Source organism: Populus nigra, chromosome 2, assembly GCF_951802175.1.
Source record: "Populus nigra chromosome 2, ddPopNigr1.1, whole genome shotgun sequence".
NCBI classification, from domain to species: Eukaryota; Viridiplantae; Streptophyta; class Magnoliopsida; order Malpighiales; family Salicaceae; genus Populus; species Populus nigra.
The window spans coordinates 43711149-43736158 of NC_084853.1; the positions used below are offsets into that span (position 1 = coordinate 43711149).

Genomic DNA, 25010 nt, shown 5'->3' on the forward strand with positions numbered 1-25010 from the left:
GAAATTCAGAGTTGCTACTTTTGATTGGTAGGTTAGATTACAAAACAACATTATATAATACAGCTGGTGCAGATAGAGATGTAAGAGATTGCTCTTGTTGGATTGTGTACCTGCAAGTCAAACCCATTTCCCTTTTAGAGCTGGCTGTGCAAGAATCTACTCTGTTTAGTGCTTAGATACCCAGTTTTCTTAATTATGTTTCATTGATCCCTCTGTCTTGCTGTTTGATTTTGACCCTACTACAACCAACCGCTGCCTCGTACAGCACTGACGGATGGTTAGCGAGGTTCCTGTCTTTGGCCCAGTTGATTGTTGGATATACTTGGATATCTATCTCCTCACTCTTCCGGATGCGGCTGTCAATTTTACTCCGGATCTGATTTTAGATTGATTTAAATTGGTGAAAAATCTATGGATAGCTTGGATTTGGGTAAAATTTAGAAGTTAAATGGTTGGGTTTCGAGCATGGGATCTACCTCCTCATCCGAGAATCAATAATGACCTAAAAACTTTAGAAAATTACATTTATACCATCTCTTTATATAGGAAAATTTAGGTTTCTTCTCTTTCCATCTGCCTGGTTCATCTCTTCCTCTAACTCTCTTCTCCAGCCGGCAGCAGACCCGCCGGTGGTAGCAGTGGCAGCGGCGCCTGTCCTTCCTAGCTCCAGCAACTTATAACTAGTAAGTAGCATTTCATGAATCATCCTCGATATGGTTGTAATTTGTAAAATCTACTTCTTAAAGGAAACTTTGTGTGACCTATTTCTTAAAAGGACGTGAATTACTGATCTGAAGAGTGTAACTTGTTAGTAACATTATAAAGGGGCTTGAACATGTTTTTTTTTTTTTATGTGTTCTCTGCTATCCCATGCCTCCCCTGGCTACTCTCTTTTTTGTTGTTGTTTGCATCTTTTCTTGGTTCCACTATTATTGTCTGCCTGCTTTTTTTAGCTCAAATTTTCCCGGTATGTCTGTTTTGCTTGTAATTTTTGTTTCATTTCTTAAGAGAGCTTTTCACCGTGGATTCATACAGTGTCGTGCGTCGCTCTTTTCCATTCTCTCTCGGTGAGTTTTCCCTACACTCAGTCACACCCACTTTGAATGGGCTGCAACTGGCGGGGTGTTTGTATTGATTTATAGGTGTGGGCCTTTTCTGCGCTGATGGGTCCCATGCCTTTTCTGAGAGATACTTTTATCTTAAACCCTAGCTCATGTTTCTTTCTTCACGACATCGTGCTTTCTCTTCAATTATATCAATTACAGGTTGAAGAGAGCTCTACTACGTTGATGGATCGAGAAGGAAGGATGACCTGTCTAAAAGACATAGTACCTGCAGCTGAAAACAACATTAACACACAGTTTATAGTTTTGGACAAAGGCAGAAAAATATTGGAAGGGCAGAACAAGACCTGCTTGGCACTTGTGGCTGACGAGACTGCCTCAGTTCACTTTCAATTCTGGGGTGATGAGTGTGATGCATTCGAGCCAGGTGACATAATCCATTTGGCTAATGGCATCTTTTCTTACAACAGGAACAACAATCTTGTTTTGAGAGCCGGCAGGAGAGGAGCTATAAAGAAGGTGGGAGAATTCACCATGGTTTTTGTGGAGACCCCGAATATGAGTGAGATTACTTGGGTTCCAGACCCCAATCGTCCCAGCAAGTATATGCAGGATTCTGTTATTTCCTCACATTCCCGTGTCTTTCCTCCATTACCTTGAAAGATTGTATATATATTAGATGCAATATGAGTGAGATTACTTGGATTCCAATTGTCTATTTTATAAAAGTTGAAGCTGATTGTAATACCCTAAAATTTTCTGGTTATTGTCAGCACGTGTGAAACTTCGTGATGATCATTCTCTCGAGTTGGAAATGGTCGGAAATAAAAGAATAAGACATTGTTATTTTTTGTCAGTAAAAAGAGGAAAATGAGATTCGCTCTCTAATATTTTGATTACTAAAAAATTTATCTGGTTTTAGAGTTCGAGTAAAAAAATTAATTGTGTAAATAAAAGATATTAGCACTCTTAATATATCTTATGTGAGGTAAGCTACATCATTTATTTAATATTTTTGAAGGTCTATTTGGCTGAATCTTAAGATAAAAACAAGTTTAAAATTAAAAGAAATACATAAGAGTGTGTTTGGCAAACATATTTTTAGTTTAAGGATTGAGCTGATTTGACCTAAAACCTAAACTCGACTTAGCATGTTGGGCCGAAAGCCGACAAAACACTTTTTTTTTTTTAAGGGAATAAACAAATAACTATAATCACACAATCAACTATAAAAGCAAGGATAACCCGCCCATTTTTTCCAATTTATAAAAAGGATAGAGCAGAGCACTTCAGAATAAAAAACAAAAATAACCCTAAAAAAGATGAAAACATCTACTACTCTAAAAGAAAGACTAAAACATAAAATACCTAAAAGTCCACCAAAGGCAAAACAGCAAGGCTAAAAAGCAGAAAACATAAGCAATCAAACACCCAGTACTGAAACCAAAGAGAAAAAAATCATAGGCAAGTTCCTAGTAGAGCTTAGAGAGATGGGGCCCTATTCTCTCTCCCACCCCATCTCAGGGCAGAGATAGACAACCCATGACAGTAGGACCCATCAACGCAAAAAGGACACCCACCTGCAAATCAATACAAACATCTCCTTCCCACCCATTCTACCCAAAAACCCCGCCGCCAGTTGCAGCCCATTCAAAGTGGGTGCGAGTGTAGGGAAAACTCACCGAGAGTCGAGAGAGAATGGAAAAAAGCGATGCCGACACTGTATGAATCCACGGTGAAAAGCTCTCTTAGTCTACAAGAGAACGAAACACCTAGCACTCTTCGTTTTTTTTTAAGGCAAAACGGATCTGAAAAGAAATCAGAAGGGAAAGAAAGGTAGGGAAGGGTTGCCTTAGACCATACAAACAAAAATTCCAAGCAAAACAGACATGCAGGGGAAATATAGGCTCAAAAAAACAGACAATAATAGTGGAACCAAGAAAAGGGAAAAGAAGGGAAGAAAAGATGCAAACAGCAACAATAAAAGAGGGAGGAGCCAAGGGAGAGACAGGGGTAGTGGAGAACATATAAAAGAACTGAACGATGAAAAAGAAAAAATCAAGCATCAAAATTGAATGAACCAAGTGAAGAAGCAATTAAGAAAAACCTAAAAGGTATTTAAACCAAAAGGAACTATCCTTGCTGAGACATGAAGCAAAGCCATGAGAAAGGGGTAGTTTCCTTGTATGCAGCACGTTCAAGATCTAAGCACTTGCCCTTAATGCATTGAGAATAGCTAGCCCTGAATAATTTATCTGGAAAACGATGCTAGTGATGAATGCAGAAGCTTGCATCATCTGTATTGATCTTTTCGCCTGTGATAATCATGAGAAATGGCTAACATATATTCTCAGTTATCTAAATAGCTTATGTATATCTTAACTAATCATATAAATTCTAAAATTAATGATTATATAAATCTTTAATAATTTTAAAATTTACAGGATTCAAACTAATAATTTCTAAAAAGTAAATTCAATAACTCACTTATTAAGTTATATTCCATAGTATTATATGAATGGTTGGTTGAGACTTGAGACTCTGTTAAATTATCTTTTTATGGAAATCTACATTGCTCTTGATTACTAGACAAAGATAATGCTTTGGAGGAGACAAGGCTGAGATCCTTTAACTGTAAGGTATCCTGGACAAAATGTGCTACTGTGTGCTGGACTAGTACTTGGCCTCTTCTGTATTTGTAGGCCTTTGGTTTAGGTTGTGAAAAGAGCTTGATTATTTTGGGTCAGGCTATAGATTCCTGAACGGATACCTGAAACTCAATCAGGTTTACGTCACTTGTCAGGTTTCAATAAAAAATAAAAAATAATTTTAAATTTGAGTATGAATAGTACTAAAACCTAATAGGTGAGTATTTTAGGTTGAAATTATATTTTTTAAAATTATATATATTTTTTATATTTTTAAATTGTTTTATGTTGATTTTAAAAATAATTTTTAAAAAATATAAAAATATTATTTTAAAACATTTCTAAATAAAAAGTATTTTTCGTTACTACAATCCTAAATAAATTATTATTCTTTTTAGTATATAGATTCTTTATATGAACCTAATTAAAAAAACAAGTTTAATAATTAAATAAATAAATAAAAGAAAAAAAATATAATTCTCGATACAAGAAGTATAAAAAAATTTCTCAAAAATTAAGCAATATTGAGATGCATTAATAATTCATCGGGGAAAAAAAAAAAGTAAGCACAAAGAGTCCTATGAAATTAGGCCAGCATGTTATTTTCAACCAGCAATCAGTTTCTTTAATCGGTTTTAAAAATCGTTGAAATATTGCAATTTACAGTGTAAAAGGTGTGCGAAGAAACTTACTATTATATGTACTCTAGTCCTGAGGCAAATTGACCTTTTCTTTTTCTTTATCTTTATCTTCTTCTTCTTTTTTTTTTGTCATGAAAGGCAAATCGACAGCTTTTGATCAAATGGAAGAACTAAATCTAGTTTTGATACGGTCAATCAGTCAGAAAATACCCTAAACTTGTTAACCATTTTACTGTTCAACGCTTATTTTTGTTATTGACAGTCAGTTCAGATTAAAACAGTCCTTTGAAGTCTCAGACACTCTAAAAACAGCCAAGCTTTCTCAATTTGACGAGCACTGAGAGAGAAAAGCCCTAAGGTTTCCTTGGCTGCAACCATTCCTTCTTCTCTTTTCCTCTCATGGTGGGTTTTCTGGGAAATTGTTCTGTTTGGTAAGTGAGAAAATCCACAAACCTTATTCCCTTTGTGTCCCTTGGTTCTTAAAGCTTATATATCTGTCTGATTTGTTCAGATTTTTAAAGTGTTATTCTTTGAAAATGGGGCCAAGATGGAAAGGAAAAGGAGCAGAAGCTAAAGCACTAGCAGATCCTATGTCAGAAATAGTCTCACAGCTTCAATCTTCTCTTCTTCAGTCAAATGCTCGTGCGTCGCTCTCAGGTTGTAGTGTGCTTCTTGCAGTGGAAACAGAACAGACTGAACTTCTCACTCGTGCATGTTTTGGCAAACCCACAATTACCGCTGAAAAAGATAAGCAATGGTTTCAGTTGGGTTTGGAGGAAGCGTTTTATTTGTGTTATTCTTTAAAATCTTTAAAGATTGCTGGTGAAGATAATTTTGTTAAAAATGATTTAGATTTGTGGGCTGCATATGAAATTGCAAAAGGAAAATTTCCCGGATTTTTATAAGGCTTATTCCCATTTTCGTATGAAAAATTGGGTTCTCAGGCCAGGATTACAGTACGGTGTGGATTTCGTTGCTTACCGGCATCATCCATCTTTGTTACATTCAGAATATGCTGTGATTGTTTTGTCAGAAGGGGATGTTGGGAGATTGAGGGTGTGGTCTGATTTCCACTGCACTATCAGACTTTGTGGAAGTGTTGCGAGAACATTGTTAGTTTTGAATGTTGACAAAAATGGTCACGGTGCTATTGCTCCATCTTGTTTGGAGAGATGCTCTATTGAGGAGTGCACAATCACGAGATGGAGTCCAGAACAAAGCCGTGATGATCAGAAAGCCTCAGAAAATGGAACGAAGTAAGATGTGTTTCCAATTATCTGGTTTACTTTTGTCAGTCTTGTTTTCTGCATAAACTATTGGAGTCTCTGGGTTTGATGTGCAAAGTATTTTGGTTTGAACTGCTTTTATAATGCTTGTGATTGCTGGTGTAATTTATGATTATCTTATGCTCTGTTTTCATGCTTGGGAACATGCAAGTTTTGATCACTGAGCTGGTCTTCCTATCGTGATGGCCTAAGCAATTTGTAAGTGTCTTCTGTCTAGTTTGACTAGGTGTAAAGCCAATCTTTTGGCTTTATCATTCATTAGATGTTTTAAGACAAGAAGAGGGCATCTAGTGAGAAAGCCAAAGTGTTGGGTTTTAGACCTGGTATTATCTTATGTGGTGGATTTGAGATGCAATTGTGCGAGCGTCTATAAGTTAGCTAGTTGTACCGAGTATAAAAGCAAACTCTTTGCTTTATAATTCATTAGATGTCTAAGTGGAAATTAGACCATTTAGTAACATTCAATGCCAAAGCCAAAAGTTTGTTTTTATACTTGGTTCAACTAGCTCATGTGGTGTATCCAAGTTACATGGAAACATGTATTATAGAGGATAATCATGATCAGATATAATGATAAGCCATGCTCAAAGTGAAGCTTGACTTTTGCCAATGACTAGGCTCGGCAGAAGTTTCCAAATAAACCCAACACCTGGAACAAGTTTTTGTGTATTTTTCCCCTGAAAATATGAAATATACTCCTTGGCTAGAAACTTGCATCCATTTTATAACCAACATAATTTTTTTTTCTAGTTGCTTTCAATCTTTAATATACTATTTATATTACTGGTTGTTAAGATGCCTCCATGCGAGGAAAAGTGATTGGGACTAAGAGAGGAAATCTATATAATCTTATACCATGCCAAAATTTGACAAGATGGGTTCAAGGCAGATTATTGGCTCCTCTCTTTCTTTTAACAATTTTATCTATTGATCAAAAGTTTAACTTTGTGATTTTGTTACTGTTGTGGAAAGTTGAGCTGATTTTTAGTACAATTGATCTATTAAATGAGACTCATCATATGGTAGGTCTTTTCCCGTTATTTATATGGCTAAATATCACATGTTATTTCAAGGGATACAACTTACAATTGTAATTTACAAGTTGTTAGTTTCTTGTGTTACATGTAATATTGGAGTTATAAAATATCAAGACACACCGTATGATGGGTCTCATTTAGTAGATCAAGTGCACTAAAATTAACTTGATTTGAAGTTTGCGGGGTTGGATTTTCAATTTTTTTGAGAATCTTAAATGACAAGCAAATTTTTCTTTCATGCTTTTTTATTCTGGATCGGCACCATCTGTGTTTCCAAACTGGCATGGCATGGAAGTTACAGCTATATTGGTAGTAATTTTTTTGAAAGCTAAAATCGTTGAAAAGAACTTACCTAATTTTAACATAATTTTAATGATACCATAGCACTGTTTTTCCAGCAATATTTCATCTTGATTTTTCACTTAAAAGTAGTAAAATGATGATCTCCTAAGAAAGGCACGCAATGAGTGTTGCATGTCATATTTGCTACTTGTCAAAAACTGCAATTGCATTCCAAAAGCATGGTTGTCATGGAAAATATAATTTTACCCACTCAAAGCCTAAATTCCACGAACTTCTGCATTTGATGTCTGGCTTCTCGCTATCACATACAAACATCTGTGGGTTTAGGTTTGGGTGCGTGGAAATAGACCATGCAATGCATCGTTATAACACACAAACATCTGTGGGTTTAGGTTTGGGTACATGGAAATAGACCAAGCCATATGCATTGCACTATTATTGGTTACACCAATGCTATGGACTAACAATCATTGCACTATTGTTGGTAGGTGATAGCAATTATTATTTGTGGCATTGATATCTGTTCTGGTGAAGCTTGCTTGCCCTTCTGTTGCCACAATTTATTGTTAGCATGTGTTTGCAACTTACAATATATATTTTGATGAACTAGTTGTAGAGTAATGTGCTGTTTTTGTTTCTAGCTTTAGGTGATTGCACCAAACATAGACTGAACAAAAGGGACATACAGTGGTGGAGAAATTGGTTCCAGTTCCTTTTGATACATGTAACCAGTGTTGTATTTTGCTCACTTTTTAACTTGGTTTTGGTATTGTGTTTTGTAATTATTACTTGCTGCTGGTGTTTTGAATTATCTAATCATTTTTTTCCTCGAACTTCCCATATCTTTTTGTTGGAAGCTAGAAAAAACTTCCATTTGCATGGCATTCTATTTTTATTTTTTTTGCAAAAAAAAAAAACTCAATTTGCGTAACTGTTCCTATGTCTTTTGATTATTGATGTATGTTTGACATTTTTAATATCTTAGAAGAGCATAGAGAAAGGTTTGTGAGGATTCCATGGGAGGCTACTGATTTTTGCTCCCCATGAGATGAGCATCATGCAACTTCTAACCGAGCTTTGAATGTCGTAAAGAGAAAGATTGGCAGTCATTGCAGACCCAAGAGAATGCTTTTTTTTATCTGTTTTTTCACAAGATAAGGTAATTGGCTGTCGTGTGATTTTTATATGGCTTGTGTGTTTTGACTTTTAGCATTGCCTTTGTTTGTGCGGTTAAAATGAAGCTGGAAAGGAAAATAATGTAAATCTTGCTTCTTTTACTTTCTTCTAAGTTCCTGTTTCTATGAGGTTTTGTAACATATTCTCGGGCATATTTTCCCGCATCCAGGGCATAAGGAAGTGGAGCAAAGAAGAAATTGATTGTGCCCCTGAATCTCTTAAGAGTTCTAGGGTGATTGAGAAATGCTATACTCTTCTTGTTCTCTTTTGATATTGGTTAGTGTCCAAGTTATTTTACAATCTGGACAGATACCGGCGTTTAGAAACACGGGTCAACCTGTGTTTTTAAAAAAATTAAATTTTTTTATATATATTTTGAATTGTTTCGATGTACTGATTTTAAAAATAATTTTTAAAAATAAAAAAATATATTATTTTAATATATTTTATGATAAAAAACATTTTAAAAAGTAATTATTCTTTTCAACAGCCTCGAGTCTTTTCTGAAAATTCTGGGTTTTTTTTGTCAGATCCTATAGCAATTATAATATATACACCATCTCGCTGTTCCTGATCCCGAGTTGTTTTTTTTCGCCGTTTCCTGTTATCAGCATCAAAATATTTGTCGTTGTTACATCTACTAATTCGCCAGTGGTCATCTTGAGATTCTTAAAGTTGACTGCTGACTTCTCTGCAACTGAATATAGCTGCATCTCTGTCTCTAATTTTCTGCCCCTGGTCAGATTCAGATATTATATCAGGAGACCTGGCAGGGCATGAAGTACATGTTCATACCTGGTAGATATTCCAATTTCTGGGGCTGGCAAGGATCGAGTACAAGTTCATATTTGTGTTTATTTTTACCAAATTCAAAAAGCTAACCTTTTCTCTTAACATTTTGAGCAAGGTAAAGTGATTTTCGTACTCATTGATTAACCTGATTGCCTTCACTTGCAAAGAATTTCTGAGTGATGATGACTGGACTTTACTTTTCAGTTTGCTGACACCTTGTCGATTTGTTATTGGTGAAGTTTTCTGGTTGAAACATACTATTTTCTCCTCTGAAGCTGTCTTCTGCTGTGGGAATGGAATTGAAAAACATTTTTATTTTGATGAATTATTTAATATAAAATAAATAGTAATAACAAATTATGGATCAAATATAAATACGAATGAAACAGATTGAATAACCCCCCAAGTTTTGGAAGAGTCAGGCGTGCGGAAAATAAAAGGACTCCAACTCAAAAGGACTTCAAATCAAATGTTTTTTTTAGTTTAACGTGGTGTTTGGGCTAGTTTGTGTGTACTTTAACTAATTTTATGGGTCTTAAAGTTAACGATTATATAAACCTCCAGTTATTATCATATGAGCAACCACGGGGTTCGAATCTCAGATCATAAAAGAAGCAAACCTTTTAGTTTAAAATTCTTATTAATAGGTTGCTATTTAAATGGTTCTATACATGTTTTATCATGAAAGGAGGTTTGTAGTTGATGAATGATATATTTTTTAATAACATTTATATTTTTTAATTTACTAAATCTTCTAAAGAGGACTGTTTATTTTTTTTTTAATTTTAAAACTAATAAAGTTATTTTATTATATTTTAAAAAATAAAGAGTTTATATTTTTTTAAAAAAAGTATGATGAAACTGATTTGTTCAATTATATAATGAATTATGTGGAAAAGACCAGAAGCCCACTGGTTTTTTAATTGGGCAAAAGAGCCTACATGGTTAATTGAAATTATCACACTGTGGACACCTCTTATTAAGTTTCCTTTTTTTAATTAGTAAAATGAAACACGTGTTTTCTTTCACGGTTCTTTAGATCAACACTCCGGCGTGCCCCCTTTTTATCTCCCAAATTTGTCGTCTCTGGTTGGCCATTGAATACAAACCTACCGGGAAAGTTCAAAGAAAATCCCGACTATTACCTGCAAGTGTATTGCTGCTACCCCCACCTCCCTGCCTATCTATTTGCTGGAGTATAAAAGGTGCACAATAATTAATACATTGAAAAGCACTCTATCTACACCCTGCCAGCCCCCTCTCCCTTCATCAATCTTGAAACTTTACCGCACTGAAAGATCGGATCAAGCTCCATAATCGCACGTTTCTGCTCCAATTCTCACCATTTCACACTTCTCTATGGACATAGAATCAGGTAATTCTATTCAAACCCCTAATTTCTGTTTGGTTGCTGAGAAAATGCGGGAAAAACGAAAGAACTTCGTGAGATTTTTTTGCAGCTACGGAGTTCTTAGGAGGTGTTCCTCTGCTACAGAGGTTGCCTAGCTCGTCTCTCAAGAAAATCGCGGAGCTCGTTATTGTTAAACGCTATGGTAATTTTTACGTCTTTAAGAGAATTTAACTCTCTCTCTCTTTGTGTTTTATCTTGTGTTTATTTTTTTAAAAGATATTTTCCATTTTAAATGATTTGTGCTGTAGAGGAAGGACAGTATGTTATTCGTCAGGGAGAAGTTGGGGAAGGAATCTATTTTATATGGAAAGGGGAGGTCGGTTTGCTTTATAACTAATCATAAGCAGTTATTATTTTTAATTTTCTGTTTCTCTTTCTTTCTATTTTTTAGCCACTTTGGCTGATCGTTGGAATTTCTGATTTATAGGCACAAGTCTGTGGAACAGTAAATGAAGAGGAAGAGGGTCGTCCTGAGTTTCAATTGCAGCGATATGATTACTTTGGTGATGGTGAGAAGATGATTTTCTTGGTTGCAATCTTAGCCTTTTGTTGTTGCGATACAATCTTTTTTTTTTGTTTTTTATTTCTACTAGTCAAATATCAGTTGAATGTTTTTTAATGTTTCTTATTACTAGATGTGATACCACTTGGTTTATAACTATGTATGATCTTTAATAGTGAATCAAATAGGCCGGAAGAGTGAAATTAACTTGTTATTTGCAGGTTTGTCTGCGTCTGTTCAGCAGGCAGATGTAATTGCTTTGACTAAGGTAGCTGCAAGGTGCAACTGTATTTGTTTTCTCACTTTCTCTTCTCTGATATACAACCCCAGCTGCTCAAACATCTATCTTGCTAAACTTAACACGGGACTTAACTGAAATTGACAGTGGGCATTTAATCCGCGGTCTGTTTTGACAGCTAATTTGCTTAGTGCTACCTCATGATCATTGCACTTTGCTTCGACCAAAATCTATATGGAATGCAGACAAGACACTCGACTCCTGCCCCCTTGTGGAGAGCATATTGCATTTGGAGTCAATAGAAGTATGTTCTTCCTGCACCTCGAGGTGTTTTCGATTTAGGATTTGTTTTTTGTTATCTTATCAGAGAATGCAGAAGGAGAATTTTTGTGCTTCCTGGTATTTAAATGTTTATGTGTCTGAATTTGATATATGTTATGATGGCCAGTTCACCTCCTAAGTGAGCCAAAATGAGGTGAAACTAGAAGCTCTTAACTTCTATTCAATGGACACACATAAACAATGGAAAATTGAAGTTGTGCTCTAACATTATAATTTTCCTCTCTATGAGAATTATGGTTAAAGAATACAACATTCTACTCTGCTTTGAGTGTTCTAGAGTTCCTTGTGATAGGTTAGTGAAGGAATTGGTATAAATCTAGACTAAGATTTTATTGTGTGTTTTGAAGGTGAATATATTCCAGGGCATTACTCTGCCAGATGCCCCACGATTTGGAAAGGTCTTTGGAGGACAGTTTGTTGGACAGGTATGAAATGGGTTGTGGTGAGGACACACAATCCACATCATGCTTTCATTGTTTAACAAGTACTGTTTTGATCTGCTTTTATGCGGAAAAAATATGGCTTGACTCCTTTGATTTATCTCTTTTGGTTTTTATCAATTCAACTTTCAATTATCCTGTATAAACCAGCATTCTTAATTTTGCATTCTTGATTTTAAGCTAATATAAAGCTGACTCTTTTGTTTTACTCCCTGTTTCAATAATACATTAAGTGCTCTAATTTGAGGACAGAAACGTAGCTATCTTTTCTCATTATTACACTGTGATGTTATGTGCAGGCATTGGCTGCAGCATCAAAAACAGTTGATTGCTTTAAACTTGTTCATAGCTTGCATGCTTATTTTCTTCTTATTGGAGATCTTGACAGTAAGTATAACCTGGGATGCCTAATCTGTGAATAGAAATTCATGCACTTTTGATTCTGTTACCCTTAGTAAAGTCATGCTCAGAGGTTACCTCTATTCAAACTTCATGATTCATGTAACAATTGCAATATCTCCTAGGAGATGCAACCACTAATTTTCATACTCTGTTATCCTTTCCTGTTTGGTAGGCAAATATGTGTGTTCTCTCTAAATAGATGCTGCAAGAAATGAGTGAAAATTCACCTACATCCAGCAAAACAACCTTGTTCTCTAGAGTCTAAGACGAATTAATCCTTTCAAAGACCTTCAACTAAAGACAAATTAATCCTATCAAAGACCTTCAAATTACTTACTTTCTTCTTGTTTGGAAAAGAAGAAGAGTAGTATAAAGTAAGGAATAAAGTAGAGGTTAGGTTTATAGTTCAATTGAAATTTTTCATAACATTTGATAGTCAGGTACCAACAATGCCTATGTTTGCTTCAATAATGCCTTTCCCTTCTTGTTCAATCTTTTTTTTTTCCTATCAAGTTTTAGATCATCTTGTCTTACCTTCTCAGTCCATCATCTTTAAGAGAGACTTTTATCAGGTCTATTTAGTGATATGTTTGGTCATTATATATGTAATCATTTTGCACCTCCTGACACAAGCTCAGTAAGGGATTATACTCTTCCCAGTCAATTATTCCTGAAGAGGGAATCCTTGCCATATGTTTCTTGTAAAAAAAAAAAAAGGGTTGCATAAATAGATTTCCTTTTTCAAACATGTTTATCTGGGCTTATTATCCTGCTAGTGGAGCATAACAGCTAAAGTGATATTACACATGGTGTATGTTTGCATATACTCTTGTAGTGCCAATTATATACCAAGTTCAACGAATACGCGATGGGAAAAGCTTTGCTACCCGAAAAGTTGATGCAATACAAAAAGGAAATATCGTATTCACATTGATGGCTTCATTTCAGGTAATGCTGCTGCCTTGTTTTGCATTTAATCTGGATTCTGACAAATCTTTACAGTGAGATGGATTTGGAAACAGTCATCGGTTCTGTGGCCATTATGTGGATTGTTAGGTTGTTACTCTGTTAAATTTTAAACTACCATTAGGTTTGTGTTTGAAGGGAAGAAATGCAACTATACTAGAAATTGGTGGATAAAATATTGAAAAATACCAGATAGCTAAATTAGCACCCATTTATGTTCCTTTAGACTTTTCAACGTTAATTGAATTTTCTATTGAGTGCAGTAAGCTTTTCAAGCTAGCTGAAATCATCCCCTCTGTAAATGTGCTTGAAATCACAAATGGTTAGAAAAGACAACTGGGTTGAAGATGTTAAACTTTGACCTCGAATCCTTGATACTAGTTGGATATCATTAAAAATACACGATGAAGATTTAAGCATCATTACTCCCGTTCATCCATAAGAAATAAAATAGAATTAGATGCACACTGAGTGTTAAATAATCAGCAGTCCTTGCGGAGAGATAATATTAATTATTTCCAACAACCACACCGTTACTTGTTTCTAGCAGCCATTTTCTTAGCTGAGCATGCAGCTCTTCCCTAAGTCTGTTGTTATGGAGATGTGGCAGAACCGCTGGATTTTGTGAATGGGGCCAGAGGAAATCTTTAGTTTCTAGCAGGGTTATTAGTTAGATGCCCCTCCATGGGGGAGGTTTTAAATGAATGCTAGCATCCTGAGGGAAACTTCTTATGCTATGTGGTTATGGCCCTGTGGCACCGTAGTGATTTTAAGAGTGATTGTAAACCTAGAGATTAATGCTTAAGGTTCTGAAATGGAAACGTAGCAGATTTTGAATAATGAACCTCTCCTGATGGGGAAAGAACATGAAATAGACCTTTATTCAGTGTTCTGCAATGTTATGATTGAAGCTTTTTGAGATTGGTAATTGGATTAGTACATTAGGTTTGTAAGAGAGGTGATCAATCAGTGGCAGAGAAACTAAACTGCTGTAGAGATATATATCTGAACAGGGAAACTAGGATCTAAAGTTAAATAGCTGTCATTGTGTGGTATAACTTGAGGGATTCCAAGTAAATAATTTGTAACTACTGTCGATCCCAATGTGTTTCTCTATATCATCGTATTTAGGAACTTCCAGAAATCTCTTTGACGGTGTCACCATGTATTTAAAGCTGCTATTGGCTTTGTGTTTGCTTCTTGGTCTTACGATACCATTTTCCAGCTCAGTTCTTTAATTGTCTGCCTCTATCATACAATGCTTGCACAGAGGTTGCACAGAACAGGTGCTATTTAAATCTTGAACTTAGATGTACAGGACAGTAAACCCTCCCCAGAGAAAGTCAATCATCATTAAAGCCAGTTTGTCTTTTGAAAATCAAATGCAGGTTCCAATGCCACTTTGTTTTCTGGCCACAAAAAAAAATGACTTAAAGAATATGTCTTTTGTATCTATGACGACATTGATTTTCGTAAGAATTATTCAAGCAAATATTTCATTATCAGTCAATACCTGATGCAGATTTTTGCTTCAAGACAGTGCCTTTTCCCCTCAACTTATGCCTCTTCTACAAAACTTTCAATAAAATTTCAAACGTCTTAATTATGTGCTTAAGTTATATTTTTGGTAGATTTCTTTTGCTATTAATCAAGAATAAAACTGGTATGGGGCTAATTTAATTTTACAGAAAGAAGAACAGGGGTTTGTCCACCAGCTAGCACAGATGCCAGCTGTGCCTGAACCAGAACTGGTAAGCGGAACGAGCTTCTATGTTTTTATACATTCCATTACTGCTTTGGATATTGAATCCTCATATTGCAGCTTTTGTCAATGGAAGAGCTGCGTGAGAAACGTCTTACTGATCCTCTTCTTCCAAGGTATGAATGCAACTTCAGTTATGGGTGGTCAATGCTTTCTCCTGTAACCTTTTTGCATTTCTGCTGGATTACAGCGTTTGGTGCAACTTGGTTCACTTGTAAAAGGTTTTTATTTTATTTTAATTTAAGCAGTTAACTCTTTGAGCCTGGAACCAGAGTTAATAATTGCATTGCATGTTCAGGAGCTATCGCAACAAGGTTGCTGCAAAAGAATTTGTCCCTTGGCCAATGGAAATAAGGTTTTGTGAGCCCAACACTAACACTAATCAGACAAAATCTCCTCCAAGGTAGGGCTGGTTTATTATGTTGCTAATCTGATCTTTCGATAAGGACCTATATATTTTGTCTTGTGTTGGAATATGAACCCTTTGATGTCCTTGTGGCTTGTATGCCTTTACTCTATTGGAGGCCAATCTAATGAAATGTTTGCAGCCTGAAGTACTGGCTTAGAGCAAAAGGGAAACTTTCAGATGATCAGGCATTGCATAGGTAAGCAACTTCTGTTGGACCTGACTCAATTCTATGAAAGCTTTTCCCCAAATTAGTTGAGATTGGCTGCATGAATAGTTTTCCTCGAACTGACTTCTTTTCTTTAACTAACAATATTAAAGTTTAAAAGGATAGAAACCTCCTATTTACTTTATTGTGTCGGGTCTTATATGAATGGAAGTGCATCGCAACAGTGGTGCACAAGCAATATCATTCTTGAATTTTAATGTTGTTGAATTGTTCTTTTACAGATGTGTAGTGGCATATGCTTCTGATCTCATATTTCTTCAAGTTAGTGTGAATCCCCACCGTGCTAGGGGTTTGAAGCCATCTGCAGTTAGTCTAGATCACACGTAAGTATCTGCATCTTATAACAATAAACTTATTTATTGACCACGCTGTGCAAGATATATGTTAGTTTGAAAGAGGGTCGCACCACTTTCATTTGGACGGATGATATTTTGGGTGAACCTTTTGTCATTTTTGCCATATTATCATCTAATTTAATCTACTGAGAATAACCAGTTCATATCCTCCCCCCCTTGTATGGTTTGAGATAATTGAAGTTCAAGATCTAGTTAGGGTGAATAATGGTTTTAAGATGGATTCTCTCCATTTGGCTCAGGTTATTTATTTCTCCCGGGCCTGTTTTGAATGATTTGAATTAGAACAATAGCTAGGGTCACTATAGCAAGCACTAGTTTTCTTAAATAGCTCTTCTATAGTTGGCTTGCTCTTGTGAATCAACAGCATCTGTCAAATGATGCTTATCATTGACTGGGGAACTCCTTTTATGTGTTTAGATTAAACGTGTATGTCTCTTGAACCCATATCACTATAGAAGAGCCTTTCTTCCGCGTTGGCTTCAATTAATCATTTCATTGGCTTTTTTCCAAATTTCAGGATGTGGTTCCATAGGCCTTTTAGAGCTGATGAGTGGTTATTATTTGCGGTAAGTGTCAGATTGCATTTCTCACTATTGGATATGTCAGAAATCTTAACACATCATTGACTATCAGATTGTGAGCCCTGCTGCCTATAATGCTCGAGGCTTTGTAGTTGGTGAAATGTTCAATAGAAAAGGAGAGGTAAATTAACTCTACTATATATATAATCATTTATTTCTATGATGGTGCAACCATGTTTTTTATTATTATTGGCATGCTTCTCTCTCTATTTTCTGCTGCTTTTTTTCTCTTTAACAAGTAGAGTTGTCATTGATAGACAAGAGAAAACTCCGAGCTGAATTTATTCATGTATTGATGGACAGCACATTGTGTCAATAACTCAAGAAGGGCTTCTTAGAACATTCGCAACAACAAATCCAGCCAGAAATCCAACCACTGCCTCGAAGCTTTAGTTTGGGAATTGCTGTCAAGTCGTCGGTCGTGAAACTATCGTCGTATCAAATAAGGGTTCCAAGATTTTTGCTCCTCTTCTTTTATGCTAAGAGGCGGTTTCGCTCGCAGTTGTGATGACTCTGTGTTGATCAATACCGCTTCTTCTCCGGGGAGTACTTATTTATGAAGAAAAAAATGTAAACAGGTCCATTCGCAAGGAAATATTATAACTTTTAGCGTTTCGATTTCTCTGATCAATAATAAAAATACTTAATCAAATGCAAAGCATTTGGATAGCTGCCTGGCACCTTTGCAAGTTGCTTAACAATTCTTTGAAGAGGGGGAAAAAAAAACTTAAAAAAGAAATCAGAGAAAGAGTCCTTCACTTCTCAAATCAGAGAAATCTAAAACACTTTAAAAAGAGAAGTCCTGAGCCGAGCTCCGAGTCGGCCGGTGTACTATCAATTCAGCCATTTTATTTTGATCTGATGAACAATGTATTTTTTAAAATGGGCTGTGTTTGATTTTGTGTTAAAAATTATTTTTGAAAATTTCTTAATTTTTTATTTTTAAATTAATTTTTTAAATAATTTTATTTTACTGGTATCAAAAATAAAAATTTTAAATAAAAAATATTTTGAAAAAAATCCTATTATCGAAATTCAATTGGGATTGTGAATTGATGATTTTCAGTTAAAAAAGGAAAAAAAAAAAGAAGGAAATTGAGGAAGCAAAATTTGAATGGAAAAGGACAAAATAAGCTTTGGAGAAACTTGAGATCAAATAGTTACATTTCAAATAGAAACTCCAGCAAGCAAACAGCTCTAAATGATGAATTGGTTAATTTATTATTCAAAGAAAACAAGAACGATAATAATAATAATAATTATAAAAAAAAGTAGAAACATAATTATTTTAAGAAAAATGATTGGATTTATTGTAAAAACGATAAATTTAAAATAGTTAAAATGTGGATATTTTAAATTGACATAATATCAATGATCACCTTTTTTTTTATTCTTAATAAAATCCAAAGATTGTCAGTGATGGATTTGGCATCGATGCTGCATTTCAACTAGAGAATGCATGAAAAAGACAAAAAAAAATGGACAGATCCTCTGGTGGGTTCTTGTGAAGGTTTTACAAATCGGACGCCACAAACTTGATTGCTTCACATGTTATTCCAGTTTTATCCCCCAGAGAAGAATTTAATTACAAAACGCTACCACAGGACTAGAGGTGCACACAACCCCTTTGTTTCTATTATTTATATCTTGGAAAGTGAAATTAAAATGTTGATTGTTTCCAAAAAGAAATCTGCAATCAAATTGCTACAGGACAGGTAAGTCCCAAATTATATTCTCTAATTACTCTTTTAATTTCCCCGCATTGATTTTTTTATCATTATTAGCAGCTTAGAATTATTTTATTCGACGAAAAATGGTTCGTCTCAATCGAATTAGGGCTTCGAGTTGATTAAATTTTCTTTTCTTTTCTTTTTAATTCGTTATCCCTCAAACTGCGCACACGCCAGATTCTAATTTAGTTATTTTTAGTAATGTTAAATTAGCGATCTGCTTACTAGATTGATCTAAGAAAAGAAAACATTTTTAGATTCTCTTATAATTTCCTCAAGAGAAAGAGAAGAAATGCTGAGCTCTATAGATTAGATTAATATTACAACCTGTTTTTTAGCAACTAAATAACAATCTTGGAGATTAGACGTTGGAAACCTGCGAAAGCAAGTTCGCTTGTTCATGGATGGGTTGTTTTTGGATTGATCAAGGCAATGCAAGTTGGGGGCTTGATGGGTTTCTTTCTTTTTTACTTTGTTGTAGGAGTCGAGCTAACTGTTGTGGGATCCGGTTGGAATGGAAGAGAATCAAATGTCGCTGATATGTGGGCTTCCAGATGACATAGCTCTTTCTTGCTTGGCGAGAGTGCCCCGGAAGTACCATGCGGTATTAAAGTGTGTTTCCAAGAGATGGAGAGAATTCGTGTGCAGTGATGAGCTCTATGATTATCGTAGAATGCATAGTTTAAGTGAGACTTGGATATATGCTTTATGTTGTGACAAGTATGGGAAGATATGGTTTTATGTAGCGGACCCTAATGAATCACAGAGGCGTTGGAAGTGTGTTCCAGGTCTTCCAGCTCGTGCTTTGAATAAAATGGGTATGGGATTTGAAGTTCTAGGAAAAAAGGTTTACTTGTTGGGTGGTGGTGGTTGGTTGGAAGCTACTAATGAAGCCTTCTGCTATGATGTTTCAAGGAATTCATGGACTCAAGTTGCTTCCTTGTCGACTGCTAGGTACACAATTCCTTCCACTTGTGTTCTCGTGCATAGTTGTCTGCGCAAGTGATGCTGAACTAAATCCTGCCTTTAAATTACCTTTGCAAGTGCTCCTCATTTACTGTGAATTGCTTTTTGGAAATGCTATAGTAACTCAAACGAAAGGAAATTTAGTGTCAAGTCGCTTGTGGAGTCTGCATCTCGAAATTGTAGATTATATATGCACGTAGATCGGGCCAGTGGACTAGAGTTCCTCTTTTTGTATCATGATTCTAACTCTTATGTTGATTGGAAAGCTCTTGTATTCATTCAGGTACGATTCTGCTTGTCAAGTTTATGATGGGAAAATATATGCCATTGGTGGGTTAGCATCAACAAGCAATGATCCATATTCTTGGGACATTTTTGATCCCCGTACAAATAGCTGGGAATTTCATTCCAATGACTGCGCTGTTCCTGAAGTTGAAGATTGCGTAGTCTTGGATGGGAAGATTTATATCCGCTGTCAAGCTTCTGCTTCTACCATGTCTTCTCCTTTCTATGCAGTCGTTTACGAACCTTCAAGTGGCATGTGGCAGCGTGCAGATGCTGATATGGTGTCAGGCTGGCAAGGTCCAGCGGTTGTTGTGGATGGCACACTTTATGTGTTGGATCAGAGTTCAGGGACCAAGCTGATGATGTGGCAGAAGGATAAAAGGGAATGGGTGGCAGTCAAGAGGCTGTCAACACTGCTTACAAAACCACCTTGCCAACTGGCAGCGATTGGGAAGAAGTTATTTATCGTAGGAAGGGGACTCAGCACGGTTGTGTTGGATACCAGCCAAACTGGAAGTGTGGAGGGAGCTATGGTTGGTACATCCATACCTGGACTAATCACTGCTGATAAAGTGCTCAATTGTAAATGTCAAACACTTTGAATTCGTGGCACTTGATGTCATTTATTGCTGTTGTGCGATCATGTGATTACGATGACCTTGCAGCAATGTTATGGATTCGACATTATGGGACTTTTAAATTCTGTTGAAAATGCCCATAATTACTTTGGTTTACAGACAAACCATATACAGATCCTGCAAGAATGCAGTCGATCCACCATTTTGCCGACTGGCAAATCAATTGGTTGAGGATTGCATTCCTGTTCCAAACACAGCCTAAATGAGGTTTATAGATAAGCGAGAACCTAACTAACACAGATGGCAAAACAACAGCTTCTCCCATCATAATTAAATAATTAATGTATCAAAGTCAATGCAAGATGTCTTGCAAGAAACTATCAAAACCTATAGTACACGTTAAAATTGATGCTTTTGGGTAATTACAGTACAAAGGATGCTCCTAAATCCTAGGATTGCAAGACAAAGGTGGTTAGTATAAGCCCTTCCTTTCCACAGCAGGATTCATGGATCCATTGTACAAATCGAAGACAATCGTAGGCAACCCAAGTCATTCACCTTGAAACTAACACCAAATGCTAAAATTACAGCGAACTCAGCTAGTCCGCTTCTTTTTAAACGCCGGATGTATGCTTCCATTGTAGGAATATAGTTTGTCAATCTTAGAAATACAATCTTCCATCCTCTTTAGAACTACAGGCATAGCAGAGACATTGCTGGAAATTTTCTCTTTCAACAAATGTGTTTTCTCGGCAGTCTTTCGGTCCTCTTCTGTTAGTAATGCTGCTCTACTGGATGTGTCCTGTCCTCCTGAATCTGCATAATGTTATGATATGGTCAATGCTGCAATCACAATAAAAAAACACAAATTTAGAACAAGATAGGAGCCTCTGAAGCCTTGAATACAAACATCACCATTGAAAAGAATAAGAAAAAATGAAAAATACTGCTCTGCTCCGCTCTTTAGGATGAAAAAACAACTGCAATCAAACAATTATGCCATTGAATTTTGGAAGTGTAAACATAAATGCAGTAAACTTCGAATTATTTGTCATTTTCTATCATGCTAGTCTTACATTCTATACTTATCACACTATCGAACCAAAGATGCAGATATCTAACTACCTCTAATGCCATAGAAATCAGTAGAAAACCACAAATTCCATCTTCATTTCTGTTCTAATCACCACCACCAAGCATGCAATCCTGCTATTTACACCGCACAACTACACATGCCGAATACCAATCCTGCCACTAACCACTCAATCAATGTCTACCTTCCTAGCTTCGTTTCGTTATCTTTCCAATTTACATAGAATCCCTCTAAAAGTAATTTCCTTTTGATTGGAAGCAAAAGGAAAGAACTGAAAGAACCACGGTAGCGGATTATTCGATACAGTTCAGCACAGCTTGTAGATATCACATCCATCAGCCTAATACGTACCTAAAACTAAAATAATTCATTAACCTTAAGTACTGCAGCATATACATTCACTTACTTAAAAACTCGTTAAGTCATCAGCAAATAATTATATGACAATCACAAAATAATAATTCCATGAAGCTTGTAAAAGGCGCATCAGCTAAGTCCATAACTAAAATTAAGTTGCGGTTGAAGATCTAATCTTTTAGGTACTAATACTAAGTAACACTAAAATTAAGGTAACCCAACAAGTCATTGACTCTTCTGATCAACAAATTTTGCAATTAAGTTAAAAATCAAAAGAAACACCTAAATCTCAAAAAAAATTAGTGCCCAAAAAAAGACACAATTTTCACTTTACTTAACCCAGATCACATTTAAAACCCTAAAAGAGAACACAATAGCTAACCAACCTGGGTTAAGTTCACCGGAGGGTCCAGGATCCGACCCTGAATCGAAATGCGGTAAAACGGGTCGTTGCGAGGAAAGAAGCGAAGCGACAGTAGTTTTGAGTTGATCCGGTAAAGTGGTTCTGTATTCCAGAATCTTCTTTGCCATTTGCTTCACTTCTGCCTCCAGCTTTTCCAATTTCTCCACCTCCTCCTCTTCTTCTTCGAATCTGGATTCCTGTTTTTCAGGGCTCCGAATGATTTTGGTCGGATTGTTAGACGACATGTTTGGATCTGTAAATGTAGAGTAGAGAAGAAGAGCGGAGGGTTTTGGAGGGTATTTTTTGGGGTTTTGAAATTTGAAAACAAAATTGTTTTAGCTTCTCTTATTATTAGTATTTTTTATTATTGTTGTTTGTAGAGTATAATTTCCGATGGGAGAAACAGAGGTCTACACTGACAGAGACTGCACCGCACCACCTGGTCTGTGTTAGTGGTGTTTATGGCTGTAATATTAATTATTTTCTAAAATATATTTTATTAAGAAATATATTAAAATAATATTTTTAATATTATTATATTAAAATTATTCATAAATATAAATAAAAAATTATTTTTAAACAAAAAAATAATTTATTTAAACTCGATGCAAACGCTTAAAATCAATTGGCTTGGTGTTTTTTTTTTTTAGTTTAACGTGGGTGTTCGAGCTAGCTTGCGTGCACCTCAACTAATTTTACGGTCCTAAAGTTAACAACCATGTAAACCTTCAGTGGCTATCATATGAACAACCACAGGGTTCGAACCTGAAACCACAGAAGAAGCAAACCTCTTAGTTCTAAATTTTTACTGCTGGGCCACCACCTAGATAATTGGCTTGATATTTCTTGCTAGTACGAGTTTTAGTAATTTTATAGATGACTTGTGTATGCGACTACAAGTATTTTTATTAAACTAGTTTTATAGATTAGCTCAAGATTCGGCTAACTTATCCAAGTCCTTGACTAACTTTAGAAAATTTTTCATTCTAAAATTGACTCATTTTGATTTAGTTAAACCTTATAAAAAATCTATTGATATTTTAAAAAATATATTAAAAAATTATCATTCTAAATTTTTAAAAAATTAAATTAATCCACTCAACTTGATTTCGATCGGGTTTAATTGCTATGATTGCCCCCAATGAAGTATCTTTTCAAGCTTCACTGTTTAAGAAAATAAAACATATGATCAAATAAGATAAAGGAAATAATCATTGGAAATCAGGATGAGAGTTTCCAGTAAAAAGTGATATTGATCCCATATTAATAAATAATGATGAATTTTACAAATTGTTTGACACTTCAAAAATGTATTTTTCAAATTATTATATTATATTATATTTGATGATGTTTAAAAAATTAATATGATCGGGAATGAAGGTTTTTGAATGTTTGGATAAAGAATAATCACTTATTTATGTTAATATTCTCTTCTTCAAAGTTCATGAAATTGATGATTAGTGATAGAATACCTAATGCTGCAAATTAATTATTTTTTATGAGATTTAAAAACTTTCTAATTATGAAGTCAATAATTTTCAACAAAGGATTGCAATAAATGAATTTTACAAACCTTATAAAAGAATAATAGTGTTTGTTCTTATTTGTGTATGATAAATGCTCTGAAAATAAGAGTATAAATACTTAGAGAATAGAAAAAAAAATATAAACCCTTTGTCTAAGTGGTTTAAAAAATATATATAACTTCTGAACTTTGTAATGTTGCTTGGATAAAGGGGTTGTAATGTCATTTTTTATGATAGTATTAACAAGAGATAAATATCATATACACAATATTACTAAGGGATATATATTTCTTACATGATATTAATGTTGATGGAAATATGACAGACCATTACGAGACTTTTATACTTCTAGAGATGTAGGGAGATGATCATTTTTTACTTTAAACACTGTATGTTAAAAGACATAAAAATAAACAAATAAATTATCATGACTTGATATAACGTCTACAAAAATTATCAGTTTTATATGCATTTAGACCTGAAATAATTTCAAATTCAGGATGATGAGTCTACTAACTCACTAGACTCACATTACTAACTTACTAAACTCACATGTACTTGAGTTCAGTTCATAACTGAACCTAATGATATTGGTCCTTCAAGCGAGTCAAGCCCATGTCACATGAGCTTGACATTTTATCAAGCCTGAATATATTGAATCATTATCTTGTTTTTGACTCTTTTGAACATGGATTTTTTAAGCGCGTGTGTGTGTATATATATATTTGGTTGATCCATCAATGTTATATGTTCATTTGTTTCAGTTTTCCAATTTATTTTTTAAATAAAAAAACATGTTGAGAAGCATAAAAAAAACTAAGACAAATGGATGCTTTTGATATATTAATCTTATACCAATATGACATTATCATATTTTTTAATGTTTAGTGATTACATTCCGCAATGTAATTTTATTAGAGTGAAATATCATTTTATTGAAGTGAATAAAGTAGTAGTAGTTTGATTAATAATACCATTTTATAAACAAAATTAACTAAAAAATACTTTGTTTTCTTTACCATTATCACTTCTTATTACATTTATTTTATTGTTAAGTTGATTTTTAACTTTATTCTTACAATGTTTAAATATTTCAAAAATCTCATTTTTGCTTCTAAACAAATATTCATCATTTATAAAAATAATATAATGTTTTTTTTTCCACCTCTAGTCTGCACAAGCTTTAAATTAATGATATTCGTGTAAATTAAGTCGAGAGTTTCATTACTTATTTTAATTATTTAAAAAGAATATCTCATGAGTTTTGATTACACACAAATCTCAAACTTATAATTTTTCTCAAAAATCATGCTTGATAATAATTCAAGAACAATTAACATTTATATATAATTATAATTTACATGACCTAACATGTTATGTAGCACGTCACAAGACTCAAACAAATAAGAAGAAAAGACAATCTTATTAATGCTCTCATAATTGATTACAATGCTTATTGCATTCATTGTAGAGAGATCATCACTAAGATA

At 34.7% G+C, this 25010-nt stretch overlaps 4 protein-coding genes and 1 pseudogene across 7 annotated transcripts; 4 read left to right on the top strand and 1 right to left on the bottom strand.

The window, feature by feature from the left end:
* The first annotated feature begins 446 nt into the window (after window positions 1-446).
* Window positions 447-1819, top strand: LOC133682374 (uncharacterized). Of its 3 annotated transcripts, none has more exons than XM_062105696.1 (3): window positions 447-683; window positions 1036-1067; window positions 1266-1819. In XM_062105696.1, coding segments are annotated over exons 1-3 (492 nt in total). In that variant the 5' UTR covers window positions 447-682; the 3' UTR covers window positions 1725-1819. The 3 variants fall into 3 exon arrangements, with proteins under 3 accessions (XP_061961680.1, XP_061961682.1, XP_061961681.1); XM_062105698.1 differs by having other exon boundaries at window positions 456-683; window positions 1009-1067; XM_062105697.1 differs by lacking the exon at window positions 1036-1067 and having other exon boundaries at window positions 472-683.
* A 2566-nt stretch (window positions 1820-4385) lies between these two features.
* Window positions 4386-9091, top strand: LOC133682274 (tRNA-splicing endonuclease subunit Sen2-2-like; annotated as a pseudogene).
* A 747-nt stretch (window positions 9092-9838) lies between these two features.
* On the top strand, window positions 9839-17234 carry LOC133682273 (acyl-CoA hydrolase 2-like). Its single transcript, XM_062105556.1, has 17 exons — window positions 9839-10322; window positions 10408-10500; window positions 10607-10674; window positions 10786-10867; window positions 11082-11128; window positions 11277-11402; window positions 11788-11865; window positions 12180-12267; window positions 13118-13230; window positions 14937-14999; window positions 15071-15126; window positions 15309-15413; window positions 15559-15615; window positions 15867-15968; window positions 16519-16567; window positions 16635-16703; window positions 16886-17234. The coding sequence occupies exons 1-17, from the start codon at window positions 10307-10309 to the stop codon at window positions 16973-16975; spliced, it is 1302 nt and encodes a 433-aa protein (XP_061961540.1). The 5' UTR covers window positions 9839-10306; the 3' UTR covers window positions 16976-17234.
* Window positions 17235-18002: 768 nt separating this feature from the next.
* On the top strand, window positions 18003-20263 carry LOC133681422 (F-box/kelch-repeat protein SKIP4). 2 transcript variants are annotated; one of them, XM_062104463.1, is made up of 3 exons: window positions 18003-18194; window positions 18794-19266; window positions 19562-20263. In XM_062104463.1, the coding sequence occupies exons 2-3, from the start codon at window positions 18827-18829 to the stop codon at window positions 20163-20165; spliced, it is 1044 nt and encodes a 347-aa protein (XP_061960447.1). In that variant the 5' UTR covers window positions 18003-18194; window positions 18794-18826; the 3' UTR covers window positions 20166-20263. The 2 variants fall into 2 exon arrangements, with proteins under 2 accessions (XP_061960447.1, XP_061960446.1); XM_062104462.1 differs by having other exon boundaries at window positions 18004-18297.
* A 179-nt stretch (window positions 20264-20442) lies between these two features.
* Window positions 20443-22431, bottom strand: LOC133681423 (uncharacterized). The gene is made up of 2 exons (XM_062104464.1): window positions 21978-22431; window positions 20443-20957 (listed from the first exon to the last, which is right to left on the bottom strand). Exons 1-2 carry the CDS (start codon window positions 22237-22239, stop codon window positions 20737-20739), a joined length of 483 nt encoding a protein of 160 aa, XP_061960448.1. The 5' UTR covers window positions 22240-22431; the 3' UTR covers window positions 20443-20736.
* Between the last annotated feature and the right edge of the window lie 2579 nt (window positions 22432-25010).